Source organism: Agelaius phoeniceus, chromosome 2 (assembly GCF_051311805.1).
Source record: "Agelaius phoeniceus isolate bAgePho1 chromosome 2, bAgePho1.hap1, whole genome shotgun sequence".
NCBI lineage: Eukaryota > Metazoa > Chordata > Aves > Passeriformes > Icteridae > Agelaius > Agelaius phoeniceus.
Genome location: NC_135266.1, coordinates 95,367,078 through 95,388,468, shown reverse-complemented (window position 1 = coordinate 95,388,468; position 21,391 = coordinate 95,367,078). Strand labels below are relative to the sequence as shown.

Sequence of the window (21,391 nt, the reverse complement as noted above, 5' to 3'; positions counted from 1 at the left end):
GTTCCTGCAGCTGAGCCACAGCTCATGGCTCTGTGAGCTGGGAGATGGTGGATGCAGGGATAAATGGTGTTTTTCAGTCCATTTCTCAGGCGTGCTATAAACGTGTCTAGACAGGCAGCACTTGGATGGCTGCCTTGTACCTTGCGGGGGGGGGTGGGGCTGATCTTCCCAGTGAGTGTTGCCGGCTCTTCTTCATCTCCAAAGGGTCTTAACTCTCCTCAGCCACGGTGGAGCTGCTTCCTGGCTGCTCTCTCGTTCACGAATGTCTTGCAGCACAGGGGCCCTGAGGTGCCCCATTGCAGCTGCCTGCTGGGGCGGGGTGGAGGTGAGCACACCCTGCAGTGCTGCATCTGCACGTCTGCCCAGCCCTGCTGCCACAGCACCTGGGGCTGCCTCCGAGCTCCCTTCTCCTCTCTGCAGGAGAGGAGGCTTCTGCATTATCCCAAGGCTCTTCTAATGTGAATATCAACATGTAATGAGTCCCCATAGAACACAGCGTCACAGCTCACCTCTCCCAGCCAGCTGTGGAGTCAGGGAAAACAAAACACCATGGAGGAAAATGTAGAAAATTAAGGTTAGTAGGAGACATTGAGCAGTTGGAAAAGGAGAATGCAGATCACTCTGCTGTAAATAATGAGTGGGGTGTGTCTTGGGGGGGGCCCTCAGCAATCTCTCTGGCTTGCTGGAGAGGGTGGAGAGGCATCAACTGCTTGTGCCTGTAATTGCTTCTGTTCCTTGGCATTTTCTATAGGATCACCTATGATCGTATTGACAGAGGAAAACTGGGCATGGTGCTCAAGCAGCACTTGAGGGAGGAGACAGAGATTGTTTTGGTTCTGAGTTGAGTTTTTGTAATTGTGTGAGGGTTTTGTGCTGTATTTTTTTTTTTTTTTTTGTCCCTAGTCAGTTCTGTGATCTGGTAGTTCAGATCTTAGTAAAGAAAGGACCATATGTTTAGATACAGACTTTTCCCCATCCCTTATAGCTGTGTGGACACGAAAATGCTGCTTAGTTTTCTGCGACACCTCCTGTTCTTACCTCTACCCTGAATCATCTTGGGGATCACTCCTTGAAGAACTGGTTCAAGTTCAAGATCAAGCTGACCCCTGAGAGAAGCTAGGCCAGGTCTTGAAATGGACCTAGTCATCCTTTAAAAGATCTTTTAATTTCCTCCTTACTGACAATCGTTACATAAAGCAACTGGACTGGTGATCTCTTTTATGAAGCATCTTAATGAGAATTACTTGAGTGGCAATCTGTCCACAGGTTGGTTCACTTGATTCATACCTCCTCCATCCTGTGTGCTGAGTGCCTCCTGTGCTATCCAGCATCTTTGAGCAGATAGAGTAACACTACTGCATGTCTGCCTGGTGTAGCTGGGAAACTAACTGACTGTATTTCCAGAATTCATCTGCTGGAAGTGCTTACAGAAGCCTTTGATTTCTTTCCCAGTTGCAAGGAAAATGCAAGTAATAATAAAGACTTCTTGCAGGTGTCTGGGTGGATGATAATTTTTTACAGGGAAAGTGTTAAGAGGGCTACAGATGACAAAAGGCTTATGGAAGGAGGTACATTAATCACAAAGATACCAAAACTTCCAATTACACTTGTGTTTTATTGGGTTAAGGCAGTTACAATGCAGTATGGAGGGCACCTGCCCAGGCAAATGACACATGCTCTTCACAAGATCCTCCTCCCAAAACCCAGACAAACCAAAGCAGCAGCTAGAGCTCTGGCATGTGCTCTGGAGGCAGAGAACAATGGCCTTGGCCTCATATTAGGAAGGAAAGGAAGCCCTTCCCAGATGGAGGAGCTGTGGCATGGACACAGGCAGGAGCAGCACACAGAGTTATGCCCAAAGCTATCAAACGAGCATGGCTGACAGCACAACTAAACCAAATCCTGGCAGTGAGAGCTGAAGCCTCTGATCCAGCAAGAGGGCAAAATGGGAGAACCAAGCTGAGGCTCTCTGGCCCATGCCAGGTTTTTCTATATGAGGGGAAGAGCATTAGAATGCCCTGACACAAGACCAGCTTACGGTACATCAGGACTTTCTGTTTTTTTCATCCAGGAACTACTGGAGATGGCTTTGTAGAATACTGCTAGGAAAAGAGACCATGGCCAGGCTGTATTTGGCCAGCTCCTGGATGCTGGGATACACAGATACCATATGTGATGACAAGAGTATTGGCAAGGGGCATCAGGGAGAGTGCTGGAGCTGATCCCAAGGCAAATGTCCCTTCTTACTGGGAGGAATGTTATGAAAGAGCTCTCCCCCAGGTATGGGCTGTAACTGGAGTTACTGCAGCAGCCAGGTGGTACAAACCCCAAATCTAGCAGTGCTCCTGGTCAGGAGAGGAGCACAGGTGAAGATTGGTTCCAAGGAGATTGTGAAAAAGTTTGGAGGCAAGGTGCATGCAACCAGCTGAAAAAACAGGTTTGAATCTATGGCAGCTATCAAGAGCCTGGTTCTCTTGGTGGCCCCTGTAGATCATTGGGGTGTGTGGTAGTTAAGTAATGGCCAATCTATCACTGGTCCTTGGGTCAGGAGGAGAGGGGACCCTGGGGTAGTGTTGCACTTGTCATGTGAGGGAGAGTAGCTGCCTCTCTACCTTGCAAGGAGCAGTAAAATACAAGCTGGCAGCACAAGGGAAGATTTCATTTGCAGCTAGGGTGATTTTCTCAAAGCACTTAGACTGACCCAGTTTTACAGGCAAACCTTTTGATGGAAACAACAGGAAAGTTGTTATTTCTCCATCAGTGCTCCTTTTCTAAGTTTCGTTGTCCAATTTTCACTCTTGGCTCCTGACCGAAGAGATCAGGATCCTTATCAAAGAATTCAAATTCTGTCCTCTTATTAGGACTGCTGTGCATGAGCTGGGTGCCTTCTGCAGGCTGAGGTTCCAGCTGTGGGAGGGCAAATGCACTTCCAGCACGTAGGCAGCAGAGATGAGGGATGCCATCTGCGTTTGGGTCGCGTGTGCCCCGCAAGCCTGTCAGCGCCCAGCAGCGATGCACTGTGCTGGCTGATGTGCTGCACACCCAGGGCTGTGTCCAGCACTGAAGGACTCACTGGCTTGTCCCTGTCTTCTTCTCCCCCCAGGGGGCTGCTACAGACCCGTGCAGCCCGGTGTGGCCCCACAGTCAGCAGCAGAGGATCTTGAGGAAGGCTTTGCGGAAGTCAGTGTTGAAAGTTGTGTAGATGATGGGGTTGAGGGCACTGTTGACATACCCGAGCCAGGTGCTGGCACTGTAGAGCCCTGGAGGCACGTGGCAGGATGGGCAGTGGGCATTGAGGATGTGAATCAAGAAGAAGGGCAGCCAGCAGACTATGAATGCCCCTGGGTTTAGAGAGAGGCAGAAAACAATCCGTGAGTTTACACCAGCAACTATTTGGAAAGGGGCCTGCAAGGGGGACCTCTCCCTCCAGCCCCTCACTATTTCTGTATTTCACAAACACTGAAGGCCACGTTTATTCCTGACATAGAGAGATTTGGCAAAAGTTTGGGCTCCTTGGGACCAGGTTTGTGAATGTATGGGGCTTCAGAAGTGGTCTGATGACAGACAAAAGCAAGTGGCCACAACTTTGAGGGAAAGCCTCTGATGCTTTAATCAGTTAGGATGAGGGCTGCTTTATTTTCCTGCTACTACTGAGTTAATGGGGGGGAACAGTGCATCTGGTGACCACAGCAGGTGACAGGGACAGCAGTGTCCCAGCTTCTCTACCCAGATGTATGAACAAGCTCCTCTGTGGCTCCTTGCCTCAGTTTCCCTTTCTGTAATCAGATTTAAGAGCTTCTGCATGTATGGAAACTTAGGATTGTTCCAGCCTTGCAATAGTAAAACAAAGGAAAAGGAAAAGCAAAGGTATTGGCTGTTGCTCCCTCTAGCAGGGCTTGTTGGCCACTGATTTTAAACACAAGGGTAACAAAACATAGTAAATAAAACACTAACATACATGGCTCTCAACATTTGGGAGCATTATTCTAGATCCCTAAATGTTCCACTACTGTCTATCCTGAGTTTGTGAAGCAGTAACAGCTGAAGCCAAGGCCCAGCTTGCATTTTTTTATTAAATCTCAATATTGTATTAGGAGGTTCTGTATTAGGAGGCTCCTGGAAGTCCCAAACCATCACCCCTTGCACCCCACAGGCAGAATGGCTCTCACTCACCCAGGACAATTGCCAGCATCTGCGTAGCCTTCCTCTCCCGCAGCTGGATCAGTCGGGGCTGCTGCTGGGACAGCCTCAAGCTGCTGAGTGTACCACCATTGCTGAGCCTCCGTACCTCCACTGCTGCCTTCATGCTCCTCCTCCTCTCTTCCCACCTGCTGGTTTGGGTAGTCCCTGGTGCCTTGGTGAGGGATGCCTCATGGCAGAAGCTTCGGTACCGCTGCAGGCTGAAGACAGTGAGCAACCTCCTTTTTGTAGACATCTCCTGGCCTGTGCATTTGAGCGAGAGACAGGGGGAAAAGGTGCCTTGGCATCTGTTTGGCAAAGCTTTCCTCTCCATGTGTTCCTGCAAAAGATGATGTCACACAGGATCTGGAAACCATCCAAACTGCTCATTGGGCCAGAGGATGATGAGGGAAGTTGTAGGAGTTATCCTTAGCCTCACTTGCCTCTTATATTGCACCATGTCCTCTGCACTGACCTGGGGGTTAACCAGCAGCTGGCAACAGTTTGCCTCCATCCCACCAAGGAGAAGCATGAGAACAGTAAGAGCAGGAATACCTGCTCTGCTAACCTTCCATCTGTATTTTTGTATTGGCCCTGCTCCCCTTAGCATCCCCACCCTTTTAATGTAGCTTTACTGTGCAAAAATGGGTAAAGGAGTGGATATGCATGATCAGGTAATTCCTTTCAAACTGTTGTGTTGGTTCCCATGGTTGCAGATATTTCATCTAGAAAGGTCAGTGGAACAAATGTTGCATGCACCATGAGTATTTTGACCTCTTAAGTCTGTCAGATGAAGAGGGTTTTTTATTTTAATAACAGATGTTAAAGCCTGTGAAGCCCTGAGAGTGAAGCTTCATAGAGCAAAAATCAATAAATGAAGACATTAAAATCAATAAATGAAGAAATTATGCAAAAAATGAAGACTTATGCATGGCTGAGAAAACCCTGCTCTGAAGAAATACTGAAGTAGGCTGTGCTCTTTTCTACTAGCCACTTCTAGAGGGCAGAGATACACAGGGGATATCCTCTTTTTAAGGGTCTGAAAAGGATTTAACTGGGGCGTCTGTGCCTCAAATATCATGGTGTATGAGCAAGGGATGGGATGAAAACATGTCATGTTCCTCCTTATGCTTTCTGTTCTGTGTTTTAACCCTTTGAGGAGAAGAGATGATGCATTCCTCTCCTTTTTGACAGCTCCTAGTGGGTTCATGTGGCTCTTACTTGGTGTGCATAACACGGTTTGGTGCTGGCGCTCTGGCTGCCCTGCCGGGTGAGGGTTCGCTTCTTTTGCCTCTGTCTGAGCACGAGGTAAATCCGGACATAGAGCAGCAGGGTCACCATGAAGGGGAGGTAGAAGGACACCAAAGAGGAGTAGATGACGAAACTAGGGTTGGATATGGAACAGACACTGGGATCCCCTGGGGAGGAGAAGAGAGAGAGAGGAGTGTCTGAGCTGATTTCAGTTTAGTACGAGGAGGCTCTGGTGTGTTGGCAAAGCGAGACAGAAGGTGGCTGGGGCAAAGGCAGTCTAAGGAGTGCAGAGTATGCTCTGGCTTACCCAATTACCTAAGTGATGCTTAAAATGAACCCAACACAGGGCCAACAAACATTAGCAAGCATGCATTTGTCTGCTTTTCTGTCCAACAGCTGTTCTCTCATGTCTATTCCCACCCTTTCTCCTATTCCTTTGACAGCTTCTGAGCTGTCTAGATGCAGTGTGCATTCACTCCTATCTGTCTGAAGCAGGCAGAGGGGGGCAGCAGAATTTCCCACTCCCATCCCTTTCCTGCCTCAAGCACTGCAGAGAGGATGGATGGGGGCAGAAGCTTCTGCCTGTGACTCAGTGGGAAGGAAGGCTCCCCTGCTCCTCTGCCTCCAGGGAGACTGTGCTGCCCTAGCTAAGGGAAAGGAAAAAGACCAACCTGCTTCCAAGGTGGAGGCTAAGTTGTTTGCCCTCCTCAAAGGACTAGTTAAGGAAGCAGGCAGCCAGCTGGATAGGAAGGAGGTCTCTAACAAGCAGTGCTAATATGCAATCCTTGCTGTTTAGAAATGTGTTCTGTACACATTTCTAAGATATCCACAGGTTCAGAAGCACAGTTTCAGAGTCAAAACTGTGCTTCTGAACCTGTGGATATCGGCAAGATGCCATTAAGTGTGTGTGTGTGTGCACACTGTATGTGCTGCACGTTTTGCTCTGTGTGTTCAAAGTGATTGTTTGATGGGAATCTGAAGACCTGGACACCTTGATGGGCATTGATTTGGCAGTAGAGCAGGCAGGTTTGCCCTTTAGAGTGACAGTCACTGTCTACATGAACAAATGGCAAGTTTATAGACTTGAGTACATGCGGATTGTTCTCTCCCTTCATAGTGTGGTTTTCAGTTCCTTAAAATTTCCTGTAACTTGGCAAATCTGCAGACCCATGTTAAGTGACCTGGCCATACACAGGGCAGCTCCACTGCCAACACCTCCTGCGTGCTGTTGTTCAGGATATCACCTACCTGTAGTATTGAAGCCAAAGAGGAGAGGGCATGACACTGCAAATGCCAGCATCCAAACTATCACAATCATGAGAGAGACTCTCCTGCAGGAGCTCTGCCCAGTGCTGTACTGGTACTGAACTGGTTTCACCACTGCGGTGTATCTGCAGACCAAACCAGCTCCGGGAAGAGGAGATGGAGGAAGGAGGGAGGGAAAGGAACAGGTTTTTAAAGGGAGAAGTGAAAGCAGCACAGGGAACATGATGGTGAATGTGGTGAAGAAATAGAAGAGGAAAGTAGAGAAAATCAGATGATGGGATCAGCAATTTGTAGAAATGGTAAGTGGGGCATTGGGGGGAGGAACAGAGGAAATCAGAGTTAGTTGGCAGCAGTGCAGAGAAACGCTCAGCAGAACTCACAGCATGCAAAGCTACAAGGTTTGGGCTACCAGATGGATCAAGACACCCCAGGAAATCCCTAACCCTCAAGGCCCTAGAGTTATATGCTGTGAAAGAGCACTCTGGAGTAACCACAAACTAGTAAACTCTGTCTCAGCTGCCTGGTCTGGTGTTAGCCTGACAGGCGGAGGGTTGCCTGGGGGCAGGTTGTCAAGGACCTTCAGTTGCTGGGCTGCTCCAGGAGATGCTGCCCCAGCAGGGCAAGGATTTGGAAGGTACAGGAGTCTCATCTTTAGGAGAGCCTGGGGGCTGTGTCTTGCAGACAGCCAAACTGAAATGGGGATACAGATTCCGATGGAGGAACACCAGACCAAAGCAGCACTGAGAGCTGCCTTGCATTATTATCCTTGAACTACAGATTATAAAGGTACAGCATGCAGTATTTTTCCCTTCTCTCATTCCTAGGTCCCAGTAGGATCACATGTGACAAGGTTTTGGCTCCCAGCCCTCAGCATTGCTTAAAATAGGCTCAGTTTTAAAATGCAGAAAACCAGAGCAAAGCTCAAGATTACACAGCAATAATCTTCATCTGTCTGTGAATATGGCAGGATTTTGTTTATTAAAGCTTCATGAGTGAGATCTCCAGAAGGAGAAACCCTATTTGACACTCACTGGGAGCTGGATGACCAATTGTGGCTCATGCCTTTAAGAAGCCTGAGGATATGGTTGACTATCTGCTGGGGATGTTTTATTGCTTGTGTCTCCTTGCCCTCCAGTGCAGGCCTCTTCTTGCAGAGCCACATCAACAGCAGTAGTGGCAGGGACAGACCTTCAGGGGTTTGTTGTCCTGAGGACACTCATGCTGTCTGTGCTCACCCCACTTCTTTGTCCCTGCCCCACTGGGGCACAGGGCTGACCCCCATATCCAGGCTGTCCCCCTGGATGCTGCTGTGTCTTACCTGTCAATGCTGATGGCACAGAGGTTCAGAATGCTGGCTGTGCACATCATTACATCCATGGTGACGAAGATATCGCAACAGATACGGCTGAACGTCCAGACCCCTCCGGTCACCTGCACCAGTGACACAAAACTGTCAGCCTTGCTCTGCACCAGGTCCTGACAAATTATGTGTGAGAAGCTGCTCTCCTCCAAGTATCTCAGCAGCTTGGAGGAGCTCCACAGTGATGGGCAGAGGTAAACTGAGGCACCAGTGTTGTGTGCAAGATAACACAGCAGTAGGTCGTGGAGAAGGAGCCTCACTTTAATTTCAATCCTTTGTGTGCTCTTACAGAGGGAGGCAGGTAGAAGAAACAGCAGCTATCCCTTCTCTCAAGGCCTAGCATGAAAAACTGATTTAAATTTGCTATCACTGTATTTATCCTTTGATTAATGATTATCTGAGAAAATCTAAGGGCTGAAAGTCTTTCTCAGCTTAGCTGCCAGAGTGCTCTTGCAGGCAGCGAGCTGGAAAAGTGCTGCAAATTTTTTGCATTTATGTATGAAACTGAGATCTGAGACTGAGGCTTCTCAAAAACCTTATTTGAATTCTTATCTCAGTTACAGATTTTGATTATTAGATCTGAGTGAGAACTCACAAGCTACTCAGATAAAGGGGTTTGAGTTGCTACCAAGCTGTTCTGGTTGTTTTGAATTTTTAATCTGAAGTGTGTGGTTGTGAAAGCTCAGCCGCAGCCTAAGCTCAGTCTTAGCAATGGAGAGAAGTGGGTTTTGGAGCAGGCACTGAGTTCTTGACAACAGCCTTTTTGATTGACAAGCATGTTCCAAGCACTGTGTGGCCCTGTTGTCCTTGGGATTGGGATGACAGCCTGATTCTGAGGGAGGTGGTCTGCCTCAGTGCCCACTCCTTGTAGGAGATGGAGGGCAGGCTGCCTCCTTGTTCAGCTGCAAACAAACCCAGTCCTGTGCCGAATGGGGGAGTAGGAGAGAAAAAAGTGGGAAAGTCCATGCTTGGGAGAGAGCCTGGATTTTAGCCTTCAGCCCTGTAGATCCTGCTGTTTCATCTGCGTCCTGGGAAGCAATCAGAAACTGACACTAGTTTCTGGTCTCTCCTCACATTTAGACAACATCTGGAATATTGCACCTGGTTTTGAGGCATGAGTAGAAGAAAAACATTGATTAACAGGAGTGAGTCCAGTGGAGAGCCACCAAAACAATCCACAGGGGCCGGGGCAGCTGTGAGGATCAGCTAAGGGAGCAGGACTTTTTCAGTCTGGAAAAGAGATGGCTTTGAGGGGTGGGAGACTAACAGCCCTCTGGTGCCTAGTGGGAGGCTATTGAAAAGGTTGAAGAAGATGGAGCTGGGTTTTTCACAGCAGTGACAGCAATAGTGCGGTGGGAGGACAAGAGGCAACAGGAATGAGCTGGAAGAAAGGTGCAAACTGGTTATGAAGGTTACTTTTCTGACTGGTACAGTGGTACAGTGGAGCAAGTTGCTTGGTAAGTCTGTGTAGGATCCATCCTAGGAGCTCTTCAAAACCCATTCAAAAAATAAGTATCCCAGACCATACTGGAGAAGGTGCCACAAGTAAGTTTGGCTTCTCAGGCAGTGGGTCAGCACTGCAAGTGTTGGTGCCTGGGAAGGATGCAGCCCCCTGCAGAGAAAAGCACTTGTACAAAAATTCAGTCTGTGAGAATTGTTTAAGAAATAATCCCGAGAAATGTAAATGATTTGATAGTGGCAGCATTCCCACACATGGGCACAGAAACTTGCTGCGGTGAGCTGTGTCTTTTGGGTGTTCTCTGCTGGACCCAGCTGCTACATTTCAGAAATCAGGTATTGAATGAGTCAGTCTTCTATTAGACCCTCTGATCCTGAATGAATACAGGGCAGGGAAATGGGAATTGGCTTGCAGAATGCAGAAGGGAACTGTGCTTTCTTCTCCAGTTCTCTTGATAATGGAGGTGCTCCTTTGTTTTCTTATAAAAAAGTAAGTAAAGGGGAAAAAGTCAAACCAAAACTATTGAGCTTTTCTACACAGATGAGCTACAAGACATGCAGTCTGAAGGCTGTCCATCTGAGATTAGGGACCTTAACAGGTAGGTTCAGCTTCCTAAGAAACACTACACTGGTTTTACTTTAGTTTCAGATTTTGAGATCTGCTTGACCACCTCAAAATATATTAAAAAATTGCTGGAAGCCTTTGCAGTGGGACCCAGTAAGGGATATTTCTGCAGTTTGAGGTAAAAAGTAATGCAGTTTCTTTATGAGCTGTGGAGTCTGAAGAAAATTTCACCAAGCCAGTGGCAGGTGTTCACATGAAAGCCAGCTGCTGCTAACCCAGCAGATGAACAAGCACTTAACTGAGGGAGTTTCCAAGGCCCTGAGCATGTTAAAATGCTGAGGTCAAGAATGTGAACCATTAAAACTGAAGAAGGTGCTGGTGGGGATGGCTCAGAAGTGAGGCCTCTCAGGATGATGCTATCACATCACACCACCTGCATACTAGACTGCAGCTTGTGTAAGAGGATGCTTGACAGATCAAAATGTTTGGGCTTAAAACCTATTCTCACTTCCACCTGCCACTTCTGAAATGGGGAGTAGCTCTGCTGGAGTTGGTGAAATAGTTAATATTTACCTGTGGGGTATATGAACCCGGAATTTATTCCAGAATTTACCAGTGAAGAAAAGCCTTTTTATTATATGCCTTGTTCAACATTTTAAAAATTCTATTTCTGATCTTCCTTTTATTGCTCTCTTCTAATCATTTTTGCTACAACAGCTAGAACCTGCTAGTCTGCATTCCTGGTTTTCATGTGCTGGCAGGGTACTTCTTCTTTATCCCTCTGGTGCTTTTTGTCCAGGAATCTCAAAGGGTATCCCAGGTATTAACTGAATGAATCCTCATATCACCTGGTGAGGTGGATGGTCAAATATTAATCTCTTACAGCTGATGAGAGCAAACTACAGAGAGATGAGCTGATACAATCTCTCATTACCACTCAGTGATTATGCAGCAGAAGTGTCCAGGGTGAAATCTGGCTCTATCAAACACAGTGCTCAAGATCCCTATAGACTATTAAGGTCAGGTTTTCACCTAATCTTCCTTGATGACCAGTCTGCTTTATCTACAAAATTGTGGTGTTATTATTTTAACTTCCAAACTCTATAAGAAGCTTTCCAGTTAATGAATGCCCAATGATTATTTTTTTAAACTTATGCTTATCCACCAGTCTCCTGAATTCTTAAAATAAACAACAGAATCTCCACAATTCAGATACGAATGGTGATGCTGCATTGAGGAGCACATGGATGGGAAAGTAGGAAGCCAAGTTGCATCAGGAGATGGCAGGCATGAAAGTAGTGGTGCATCTAAGCAGGCTCCCTGAAGGGTTTTGTTCTTGAGAGCTGATGCCTGGGGCTGCTGCTGGCTCCTGCAGCTGTGAGATGGCTGCTCATGGGTTTGCACAGTGGCAGTACAGAGAGCACTCATGTGGTCAGCACTGCTGAGCTGCAGTAACTCAGCTCTGTCCTCCCTCTGACACCAGTCCAGCAGAGCTCCTGGAGCTCACAGAGCAGCTTAGGTCTCACTGCTCCTGTGTGAGAGACAAGATGAGGGACAGTGTGACTCCCACACAGTCTCAGCAGACTAGACCTCAGTGACAACCTTCTCCTGAAGCTTTCTTCCCCTTTGGAGGTAGAATTGGATGTTGTGAGAAGCCTGAGGAGGGTGCTCCCAGCCATGCTGCTGCATGTCCTCCTCCATCTATGCAATGACTACGTGGCATGATGGTGTTTAATGCCCTCAGACTCCAGTGGAGAGGATACCCTGATGCCACTGTGCTGGAACCCTTGGTGAGCTTCAGCAGCCACGGCATCAGGGATCAGTAAAGAAGAGGGCAGCAATACTGGTGTGCCAGACCTACATGTTGGCCCCCAGAAGATTGCTAGACACTGTTAAACAGCACTTCTGAGCCAGAAACCTCCTTGAGATGAGGATTTTGAGGCTATAAAATGTTCCTGTTGCTGCTCTGTCACAGCCTTCCCAAAAGATTTCTCAGAAAGAGACAGTTCTGGTTTGCATGATTGATAAAATAACACATTTCATGGACACTGATGACTCTAAAAATGGAGTGTAAAGCACAAACTTCACAAGCAGCATTTAAATCTGAGGCATTTATCCACCTTAAACTTTTCCATAAATAAGGGCCAGTTCTGAAGTCTGGTTTGGCAAACCTTCAGTAGATGAATAGGTATTCTACACAGTTTTAGGGACTGAATGATTTTTTGGCAATTTCCAGGCTCATGGTGTATTGAAGCATGATGCCATTTCTGCTTCATTGATGGCATTGCTGATCCATAAACAGCAGCAAATATTGAAAAACTTAGGGGCTTTTTGGACTGTTTTTTAAATCTTAGTCTTTCTGGAGTCCTACAGCCCAGTTTTATAGGAAGTCCTGTGCAATGCTAGGATTGGTAGTTTGGTTTGAGATGCGTATGAGTTCTTTTCTTTGTTGTCTGGATGACTCTTGCATCAGCTGCTTTGATTATCCAAGCTCCTCAGACGGAAATTAGTCTTGAATAGGTCTACAAACACAACTAGGAAATGGACCTACTGTTGTGCTCCCAAATCATGGCCAAGGCTTTGTATGGGGCAGAGGCTGCTCCACAGATGTGCCTCAGTCCCACCCTGTCCAGAGCAAGAGTGAATGCCAAGTATTTTCTAAAGCAAAGCATAATGTGATTTCATTAAGGATTGGAATGCACTTGAGCTGATAGACTATTCCAGTCTCACATAAAACTTGACTTTTAATAATATTTTTTAGTTGCAATCAAACTGAAGAGTCTAACTCTATCTTTCTGGGATGGCTTCACACACACACACACACACACACACACACACACACACACACACACACACTCTTATACCTTTTTTTTAATAACTCCAAGCAGCACACCCAAGCAGTACACAGCCTGCAGGACAGCTCCAGGGCTGCTCCCCACAGATCAGTCTAAATGCTGCTACAGCCTTCATTAGGAACATGACCATGCATGCAGTGGTGTGGTTAAATTCTGCTGATCATTCCTGAGAGGTACTTACCTCCAAGTACACCATCCATGGCATCACCAAAGTAGCCACCAGCAAATCTGCCACTGCCAGGCTCACCACAAGGTAGTTGGTTGTGGTTTGCAAGGTGCGTTCCCTCAGCACAGCCAGGCAGACCAGCACGTTCCCAAAGATGATGGCCAGAATCAAGATGCAGTAGCAGAGGGCATAGTAGGCGTGTGAATGGGGCAGCTCAGGCTCTGTGGTGCTGTTTGCCTCACAGGGAATGGGGTCTGTTGCATTAGGATGGCTGCCGGCTCTGGTGAAGAGGGCCATGGGGCAGCCACTGCAAAGAGAAAGAAAGGATTGAAAATCAGAGCTCTGCAATGACTGTGGAAAACAGAACTCCCTGTGGGTACTGGTACGATTTTTATACTTTCTGTATGAATTCTTCTCCAAGCCAATCAGAAAGGTATTTTTTCTGCTCATATACAGGCAGAGCTTTGCTTAAAGACTTCCTTGGCCTGTTCTGTTCTTCACTGAATCTAAGCCAAGAGAAGAATGCAAGATTTCACCTCCTGTGTGCATGTGAAAGATGGATCTTACCAACCAATGCAGCTGTATGGAAAGTGGGCAATGGTTTTGAGAAACACCACAGTGTAAGTCAGCTGAGCAAGAGTGCAGCCTGAAAGACAACAATTTGAAATGATGAGCAAGACCCGTCACAGCTACCCAAACATACTAGGGCTTGGCCAAAATTTGGAACTTATATATTTTCTTCTGGGAAGCATCCTCTTCTTTCTCTCATCAAAAAATGCCTTCAATAAGTTCACACACTCAAGTGCTTGGCAAACTGGCAGCAAGCTCCACCTCCAGAATTCCTCTTTTCCTGTAGCATGTCCCAACCCCTGCCTGCTTTGTAAAGGTTGACTGCTGGTGCTGTTTCCATTCCATCCATACGGTGCTCTGTGTTTTCCATGCCTGGCCAGAAGATATGCTTCCTGTGCTGAAAAACAAACCAGCTTGATGTTTGGGATGAAATAATGGGAGGATGCTTGCAGGGTGCTCTGCATTTCTTTTTCTTACAATAGATTTAAGTCTGTTCTCAGTAACCTACCCTTCCTTGATTTAAGAGGAAGATCTTTTTTCCAGAAATATGAAAGCTGCTGTACCGAGGTTGTTCCATGACATTTAATGGCTTGTATCTTTTTTTTCCTTTGCTACTGCTCCTGTTGCTGAACTCATCATCAGTATGACAGGTATGAAAAGCAAGGACAAAACATTGCAATAGCAGTGGTGTAAATATTACTCTGTTTCACCTCACCCCTTGAATAGCAGCATCTGTGATGCACAGCTGTGCAATGGGTATAAATTGCTCCAACCCCTTGGCATAAACTCATCCTTAAAAGTGTTGCTACTTTCCCCTGATGATTTGTAGCTGGGAGAGGACAAGGGTTGAATGAGATGGACACTGACCTTCCCCATGTCTTGTAAACACAGATCCCTCAGAACAGGGGTGAAACAATCTCTTATGGCTTGTGCTTGTCTCTATCTTTCTTCTGCCTGACCCTGACAAAGAAGTTAAGCTTTCCACTGGATCACGAAGATCTCTTGTAGCATGAGTGCTGCTGCTGGGTCCAGGACTGTTCATAAAACAGTTGAGCTGCAGCCACCCAAAGACAGGATTCATTTTACTGTGTCCCTTGCACAGACACAGTTCCCACTCTGGGAATTCTGTATTGTCTGGAGCCAGGAAAGGCTGGTATTGTAGTGCAGGAAAAAGCAGCTGCCTAGGTGATAAGCATGGCCAGAACAGGGAATAAACAAAACATCACCAATAATATACATAACCAGAAGGCGTAAGGCATCCCAACACACAGTTTGGCTGTGGGTTTCCTGTCTTGTCTTCTGTTTCTTATATTCACAAGCACTATTTTTGACTCTCACTCCAAAGTCAGTCTTCCCTACTGAGATCCCTCCCAGCCCTGCCAGGTCCCTCATCCCTGGACTATGTCAATCCCCCCCCCCCCCCCCCCCCAGTCCTGCTCACTCCACACCTGGCACCTGGCCAGGGTGCTGCCAATCCAGGCACGTACCAGTGTACCTGGATACCCTCACAGAGCGGTGGCAGGACACCCACCACCCCGGGTAAGGGGGTGACAACCTGCCATGAGGACAAGGGTCTCAGCCGTGGGGAAGAGCAGAGGGAGGGGAAAGGGGGGGAAAGGGGGGGAAAGGGACGCTCCTCCCGTGTATCTCCGCTTCAGAGGGGTCCGGGTGCCTGTCCCGGCCCGCACGGCAGATCCGGGTGCGGGAAAGGGCTCGAGGTCCGAGCGGGGGGTCCAGGTGTGGCGGTGGCTTTGGGTTCGTCTCCAGCCGCGGGTGCTGCTCTGCTCCCGCTGTTCCGCTGCTCCCGCACCCGAGGGGCAGCGGGAGCTGCGCCCCTCCCCGTGGTGCCCCGGGCCCGGCTGCCGTGTGCCCCGGCAATGCCTCGGGGGCCGGGGGCTGGGGAAAACCGGACAGGGAGGGAGGCGGGGAGCTGCGGGAAAAGGAACTGCCGGCGCCGGGCGGGAGGGGAGCGGGAGGCAGCAGCCAGGACTTACCCCCGGCCCGTCGGGCCGTGCCGCCACCGAGCAGAGCTCGGTCCCGGTCCAGGTCTCCGGTCCCGCTGACTCCCGGCCCGACCCGCTGCCTCCCGCCGCCTTCCCGGCGCGGAGCCGCGGGGCGGGACCGGGCTGGCCACCTCCTCCCGCCCGCCCCCTGCCCCGGGACCCGCGGTGCCCGGCCGGGGCAGCGGGGCCGGGGCCGCGCTCGCCGTGCCCACCTCAGGTGCCCGAGAGGTTGCCCTTCTGCCCAAGGGGTCGCGGAAGGCGTCCGGCGCCGGGGTCCGCAGCTAAGGGCGTGCTTGGCTGAGGGATGGAGCTGCTCCTGCCTGGAGGCGAAGCGGGGAGCTGGGGGCCCGGGGCGCCGGTGCTGCGGCCGAGCGCGGGGAGATGCCTCGGCCGGGGCTGCTTGCCCAGCACACAGAAAGTTGTCACTTAAAAAAAAAAAAAAAAAAGCAAAAATAAAAAACCAAACAGTTGAAAAAAATTATCAAAGCAGAGATGATTTTAAGAAGGGGGAGGTTTAAAAAAGATATATCTTTAAATAAACTACCCTAAATCTGAGATGAAGGAGTGCGGATAAGCGAGGAGGAAGTTGGAAAGGAGACTAAAATTGGGAAGCATCCTTCTCCAGGGACCACTGCCAGTAGGCACAGCACGAATGGCTAGGGCACAGCTACAAACCCTGCCACATCTCTGCGATGTGGCTTCCCTTGAGGTCTGAGATCGAGTCCTCTGAGGCATAGTTCTCCTCAGACTGTGGTCACTGGGGTACAAGTGATGCCAGTGGATCTTCTCTCTTGAGGTTGGGTTGTGCCCACCACCCACTCTGGCACAGCAAATGGGGCTTGCAGGGAGTTGTCAGGAGGGTACAGGAAGCTCAGCAGCCGGGCTGAGGTTCCCCTTCGCTGCACGTAGGACCTGTGGCCCTAGCAGGAGGAGGCAAAGTGCCCTTCCTCTTTATGCACCCACAAGTCAGAGTGGCCACAGGCTGGCTTGTATGTGGGCAAGGAAAAGAGGAGATCCTGTGGAGAGCAGAGCTTATCAACCTATTTTAAAGAATTTACTTCAAAATGATGTGTTGGGACTTGGCCTTCCTGGACCATCTCTCCTGCCTGCAGCTTTGCAGGCTAAGCTCTTTGTGGGTGAGTGGTACGAGGGAGAGGTGCTGTAGAAAGCCCTCATACCCATCAGGTGTGAGGGGTGAAAGTACCATCTTTTGCCTGGCTGGTGATGGTGAAAGTGCCCCTACAGGCTTTGATGGGACTAATCAGCACCACTGCCTTTACCCAAGGCTGTGACTGCCCTATGGCTGTGGATGGCACTGGAGGTGTGTGATGAGTCACTGCCCAGTCCCTAGGGCACATGTGTCCTGCTGGAGGATATAGCTGCAAGGCTGTGAGACCAAATGACCCGTGAAGGGCTCTCCAGCCCCTTCATTCCCTTGGGAGCCCCCAAACAGTGTGACATGGACTACATTTACCGTGCTTACATTACATTTGTACAGTCGAACTTCTGCTGCCAGCTGAACCATACTGCTCTCTTTTGGGGAAATGCACTCGCTGGCGGTGTCTGGGGCAGTCCAGGAAGGGGGGAAGTCCTCCTACCCATGTCCAGCAGAGGCTTTTTGGCTGTGATCTTGCAAAGAGTCCAACACAGCCACACTTGTGTGGTTAAAGCTGGAGAGGAAAGCACACACCGTGATGCTCATCCTGACTGGCGAGGGCTCTGCGAGTCACAGGCTGGGTGCAGATGCCCAGTGAGCATCACTCCTCACAGGGGGGCTGGCAGAGAGATGGAGGCATTTTAACTTCATTTTAGCAGTTTTTAAATGCAGTTTGTTTGTGGGCAATTCCCAAAGGAGTGTGGCTGGCGAAGTGCTCACACTGGCTCTAGGGTGATGGTTACTGCAGTTACTGCTGCCAGCTGTTTGATGTAGCAGCTAACCACAGATTGATAAAGAGACACTGCCTGGCCCTCCTAGAAGGTAAGGGAGATGCAGCAGGGGGAACGCACTGCTATAACCACAAGATCACCATTGTTTTGCCTCACATTTTTATCTTCCAGTGCTGAAACTTTCCCTTTGCCTTGCCTTGTGTGTCACTGGATCCCCTAGTGGTGTCTCCCTTGTGAAACTTGTTTCTTGCTTTTAATTATTTTTATCTAATTTCTTAATATTACTCTGACTCCAGGAAGAAAAAAAAATCATAGACTCACAAAATCATAGACTGGTTTGGGTTGGAGAGACCTTAACACTCAATCTTCAAGATCAACAATCTTGAACACTTCCAGGGATGGGTCATTCACAGCTTTCCTGGGCAACCTGTTCCAGTTCCTTACAATATCTTCCTAATATCTAATCTAAACCTACCCTCTTTCAGTGTAAAGCCATTCCTCCTTGTCCTGTCACTAGGTGCCCTTGTAAAAAGTCTGTCCCCATCTCCCTTGTAGGCCCCTTTAGACACTAGAAGGCTTCTACAAGGTGTTCATGGAAGCTTCTCTTGTCCAAAAATAATTCTCCAAAAATAATCTAGTTGCAAATGCTTCTGTTCTATTGAAGTTCATTATCCTAAGTACTCCCTTCCCACCTCCTTCCTGGAATGGCTTCCTTCACACCCCCTTGTCTGGTTTTCCCAAGACTGGAAGCTCTTTGGGGAAGGGACTTAATGACTTTCTTGTGTCTGCTTTGCAGTAGAGGTTTTGTGGAGCAAGATAATAATCTTTGCGATCATTTAATTTAGACTAGATTGCACCACACACAGAGGCAAGGCTGAATTAAATTTGCATAAGCAATCTAGATTGTGATATTTTCAGTGGGTTTTATTAACAGTACAACTTCTTTAATACAGTAGTTAGTGCAATGTCTCTCTCATAAAATTCTCTCCTCCCTACCCCAAAATCAAGTGTGTGGTGTATATTTGCCCTTGTTAAACATTGGACATGTTGCAGGCCTTGGTTGTCACATCAGGGTATCACTGGAGCAAGGCAGAGAAACAGGTCAGTAGTAAGTTGTTAGAACTTCAGAATGAAAGAATATGCCAACAGGCATTGCTGAAACTCCTGGTTTCCCCACCCCTTCCCAGGCTTTCTGTCCCATGTGCAGAAAGGGGAGAGGTGCCATAGTTCCCAAACCTGATTAATTCCCAGCCTGTTTCTTTGCACTCACCTCCAAGAGCAACTCCTTAATTCTCCTTTTCAGTCCTATGTGCCTTCCAGCTCTTTGATGAAAATTTCAAATAACTTGGATAAATGCCAGTGTTCCCTCTCAATATTTCCCCACCTCCTTGGCTGTCAGTCCTGACGTTCCTCTGTGCTGTTCGTCCAGTGAGGGTTTGTGCACTCCTGTTCCCTTGTGCATCTCTCCAGCCTGTGTTCGTGTTTCTTCCTTTGGTTTCCAGCCACAGTCTCAGCATCCTGTCCAGTCCCCAAACCTGTCTGTCCTTCCCTACTAATGCTGATTCCCAAGCTCCTCACTCTTCACTTTGCCATCTCTGGCTGGGTTGCCGTGCCCTCCACTCCTGCAGCTTAAAGGATTGTTTGCAAATTGTATTTATTGTGATTTCACACCAGAGTTGCTGTCACTACAGCCAGTATTTGAGGTGCAGTGTCTAAAATGTGCCACTCAGGTGGAATAAATCCTCCATCCTACTTCCTGCAAGCCAGGATACCCTCATGACAGTATTGTTGAAATACTCTGTATCCATGGGGTTTTTGAATACCTGACTGCATAAAGCCCTAATTTGACATCATGGCTGACCCTGTTTGGAGCAGGATGCTGGACTAGACACCTCCTGGGTACTCTTGCCAAGCTGAGTTATCCTACACTGACATGAAAATAACCTTACCTGCTGGATGTGAAATAAACAGAACCTCTTTGGCTGGCATGACCTGCAAACTTTCAACAAAATTTTAATTCATACCCATACCATCTAAGCAGGATATGCCTGCTTGGCCTCAGTAGCTTTACATTTTTTACAAAACTCACCTGTTTTCACAGTGGTGGCCAAAATGGAACTCAGTCAGCTTCAGGATTATGTGTGCACAGCAGCTTGCAGCATCAGTAGAGACTCCTCGGAGAAGCTACCACAGCTCATGTCAGTTAAGGTTCATATGAGATTCACATCCTGCTGGTACTGATTCCCTTCTGACCAGCCTTTACCTTCCCTGTCCCCTCTGCCAGCAGTATGGAAAAAGGTGGCACATCCCAAACCTGCACAGCCCACAGAGGTGTGGGTTTGGTCCACAGGGAGTTTTTTGCCATGCAAATCACATCTGCAATGGATTTTATACAGCAAAACATTCTGACTCCAAGGGTGGGTGGCAGCATAATAACTCTCTCATCTGCTGATTAGGTATTGGACTGGGACTTTCAGGTCCAAGTACTCCTTCTGCTTTACCTCAGGCATGATCTGGTTTAGAGGAGCTCTCTCTATCTGGCAGAATTGTGACTTCAGGCACTGTATCCCATAAAGCAGGCTGACTGGATAAAGCCAGCATCCTGCCAAATTCCTCTCTAAAATACCTGTTTTGGTTCTGTTTTGCTTTAATTAAATTTTGGTCAAGTTAGAACACAAGTTTTGCAGCATGTCACTGGAAGGATGAATCCTGTCACTGTTTTCTTCTCCATCAGTATTGGGCAATTGCTGCTGCTCATGAGGAGAGGAGATGGGGGTTTTTAAGTGATGAGGGCAACTTTTGCAGGGATATCTGACAGAGGAAGGGCTGTGGAGGGGGCCAGAGGATCATAATATCATACCTCAGCTTGTGGTGTCTCCCCACAATCTTCACACTGCACCATGCCCCGGGAGTCCAAGGGGCTAATCCAGATGAAGCAGTTTCAGGAGATAAGAGAGAAAAAATATCAATGTGAGAAAAAGGGCATCAATTTTCAAAAGTGCCCTTATGATTTTTGGAGTAACCCATTCATATTTTCATGCCAAGAAGCCATGTGGAGCAGCAGGGCTGCCATTATCTCTGTCCCTCCTTCCTTTCTCAGAAAATGATCCTGTCTGCTCTGTGAGGAACTGTGCTGCTGGGGCTCTTTCTGTCCTCTCTTGTGAGGCACAGCCCTTCAGTAGCTGGAGTTGTAAAGTCATTCATCAAGGTGTCCCTACATCTCAGACAGGCTGGTTATGGTTCAGCGCCTGCCACAGACACCTCTGGGAGCAGGGAGGGGGGTGTTCTTTTCCTTCTGCATGGGACAGCTCTGCACTACTGGAAGGGAGTAAAGCGCCCTGGAGGCAAGGCTGGTTGTGGGAACAGTTGCTCAGTTTGAACAGGAGGAGGTGTTCTACAAGCCAAACCCAAATGCTAATGCTCTATTATCTTCTCAAACCAGTGCCCTTCCTTGCACCATTTCTTCCCACCGCCTTAGCCTGAGGATCCTCAGCAAACAGGATCCCTCCTTAGCAACAGTCTGCTGCAGCATTAGCTACTTCTGTGGTGTCCATGCCCCTCTTCTTCCCTCCCACCACCTCTATCCTGAAGGTCTTCTGTGGTCTTGGCATCATCAATACTGATGCTTTTTATTGAACATCTGAGATTCCTGCTCCAACCTGGCTGTCTGGCTCAGGGATGTTCTCACAGCTGGTGACAGGAATATGCTCATCTCACCTCACATCTTTAAACCTCTTTTTCTGTCTGAGGCAAGAGGCTGTGTGCACACATGTGCATGCAGGTGAGTTGAAAGGGGTGCTTGTAGCTCCCTTCTGTCACTCACTGGCCTCT

At 48.4% G+C, this 21,391-nt stretch overlaps 1 protein-coding gene across 2 annotated transcripts; it reads right to left on the bottom strand.

Annotated features, from left to right (window-relative positions):
* Window positions 1–1,602: 1,602 nt before the first annotated feature.
* On the bottom strand, window positions 1,603–16,047 carry DRD3 (dopamine receptor D3). 2 transcript variants are annotated; one of them, XM_077174296.1, is made up of 7 exons: window positions 15,886–16,047; window positions 13,116–13,407; window positions 8,015–8,127; window positions 6,679–6,821; window positions 5,401–5,597; window positions 4,174–4,519; window positions 1,603–3,341 (listed from the first exon to the last, which is right to left on the bottom strand). In XM_077174296.1, the coding sequence occupies exons 2-7, from the start codon at window positions 13,395–13,397 to the stop codon at window positions 3,145–3,147; spliced, it is 1,278 nt and encodes a 425-aa protein (XP_077030411.1). In that variant the 5' UTR covers window positions 13,398–13,407; window positions 15,886–16,047; the 3' UTR covers window positions 1,603–3,144. The 2 variants fall into 2 exon arrangements, with proteins under 2 accessions (XP_077030411.1, XP_054511118.1); XM_054655143.2 differs by lacking the exon at window positions 15,886–16,047 and adding an exon at window positions 15,665–15,794.
* Window positions 16,048–21,391: the final 5,344 nt, after the last annotated feature.

What these genes read in the sequence shown, in the direction of transcription:
- DRD3 (XM_077174296.1), bottom strand. Translation starts at nt 13,397, where the DNA reads ATGGCCCTCTTCACCAGAGCCGGCAGCCATCCTAATGCAACAGACCCC. An exon ending in TGTGCCATCAGCATTGACAG is followed by an intron (nt 6,822 to 8,014) that starts GTAAGACACAGC and finishes TTTGGTCTGCAG; the next exon opens with ATACACCGCAGTGGTGAAAC. An exon ending in AACCGTGTTATGCACACCAA is followed by an intron (nt 4,520 to 5,400) that starts GTAAGAGCCACA and finishes CATCTTTTGCAG; the next exon opens with GAACACATGGAGAGGAAAGC.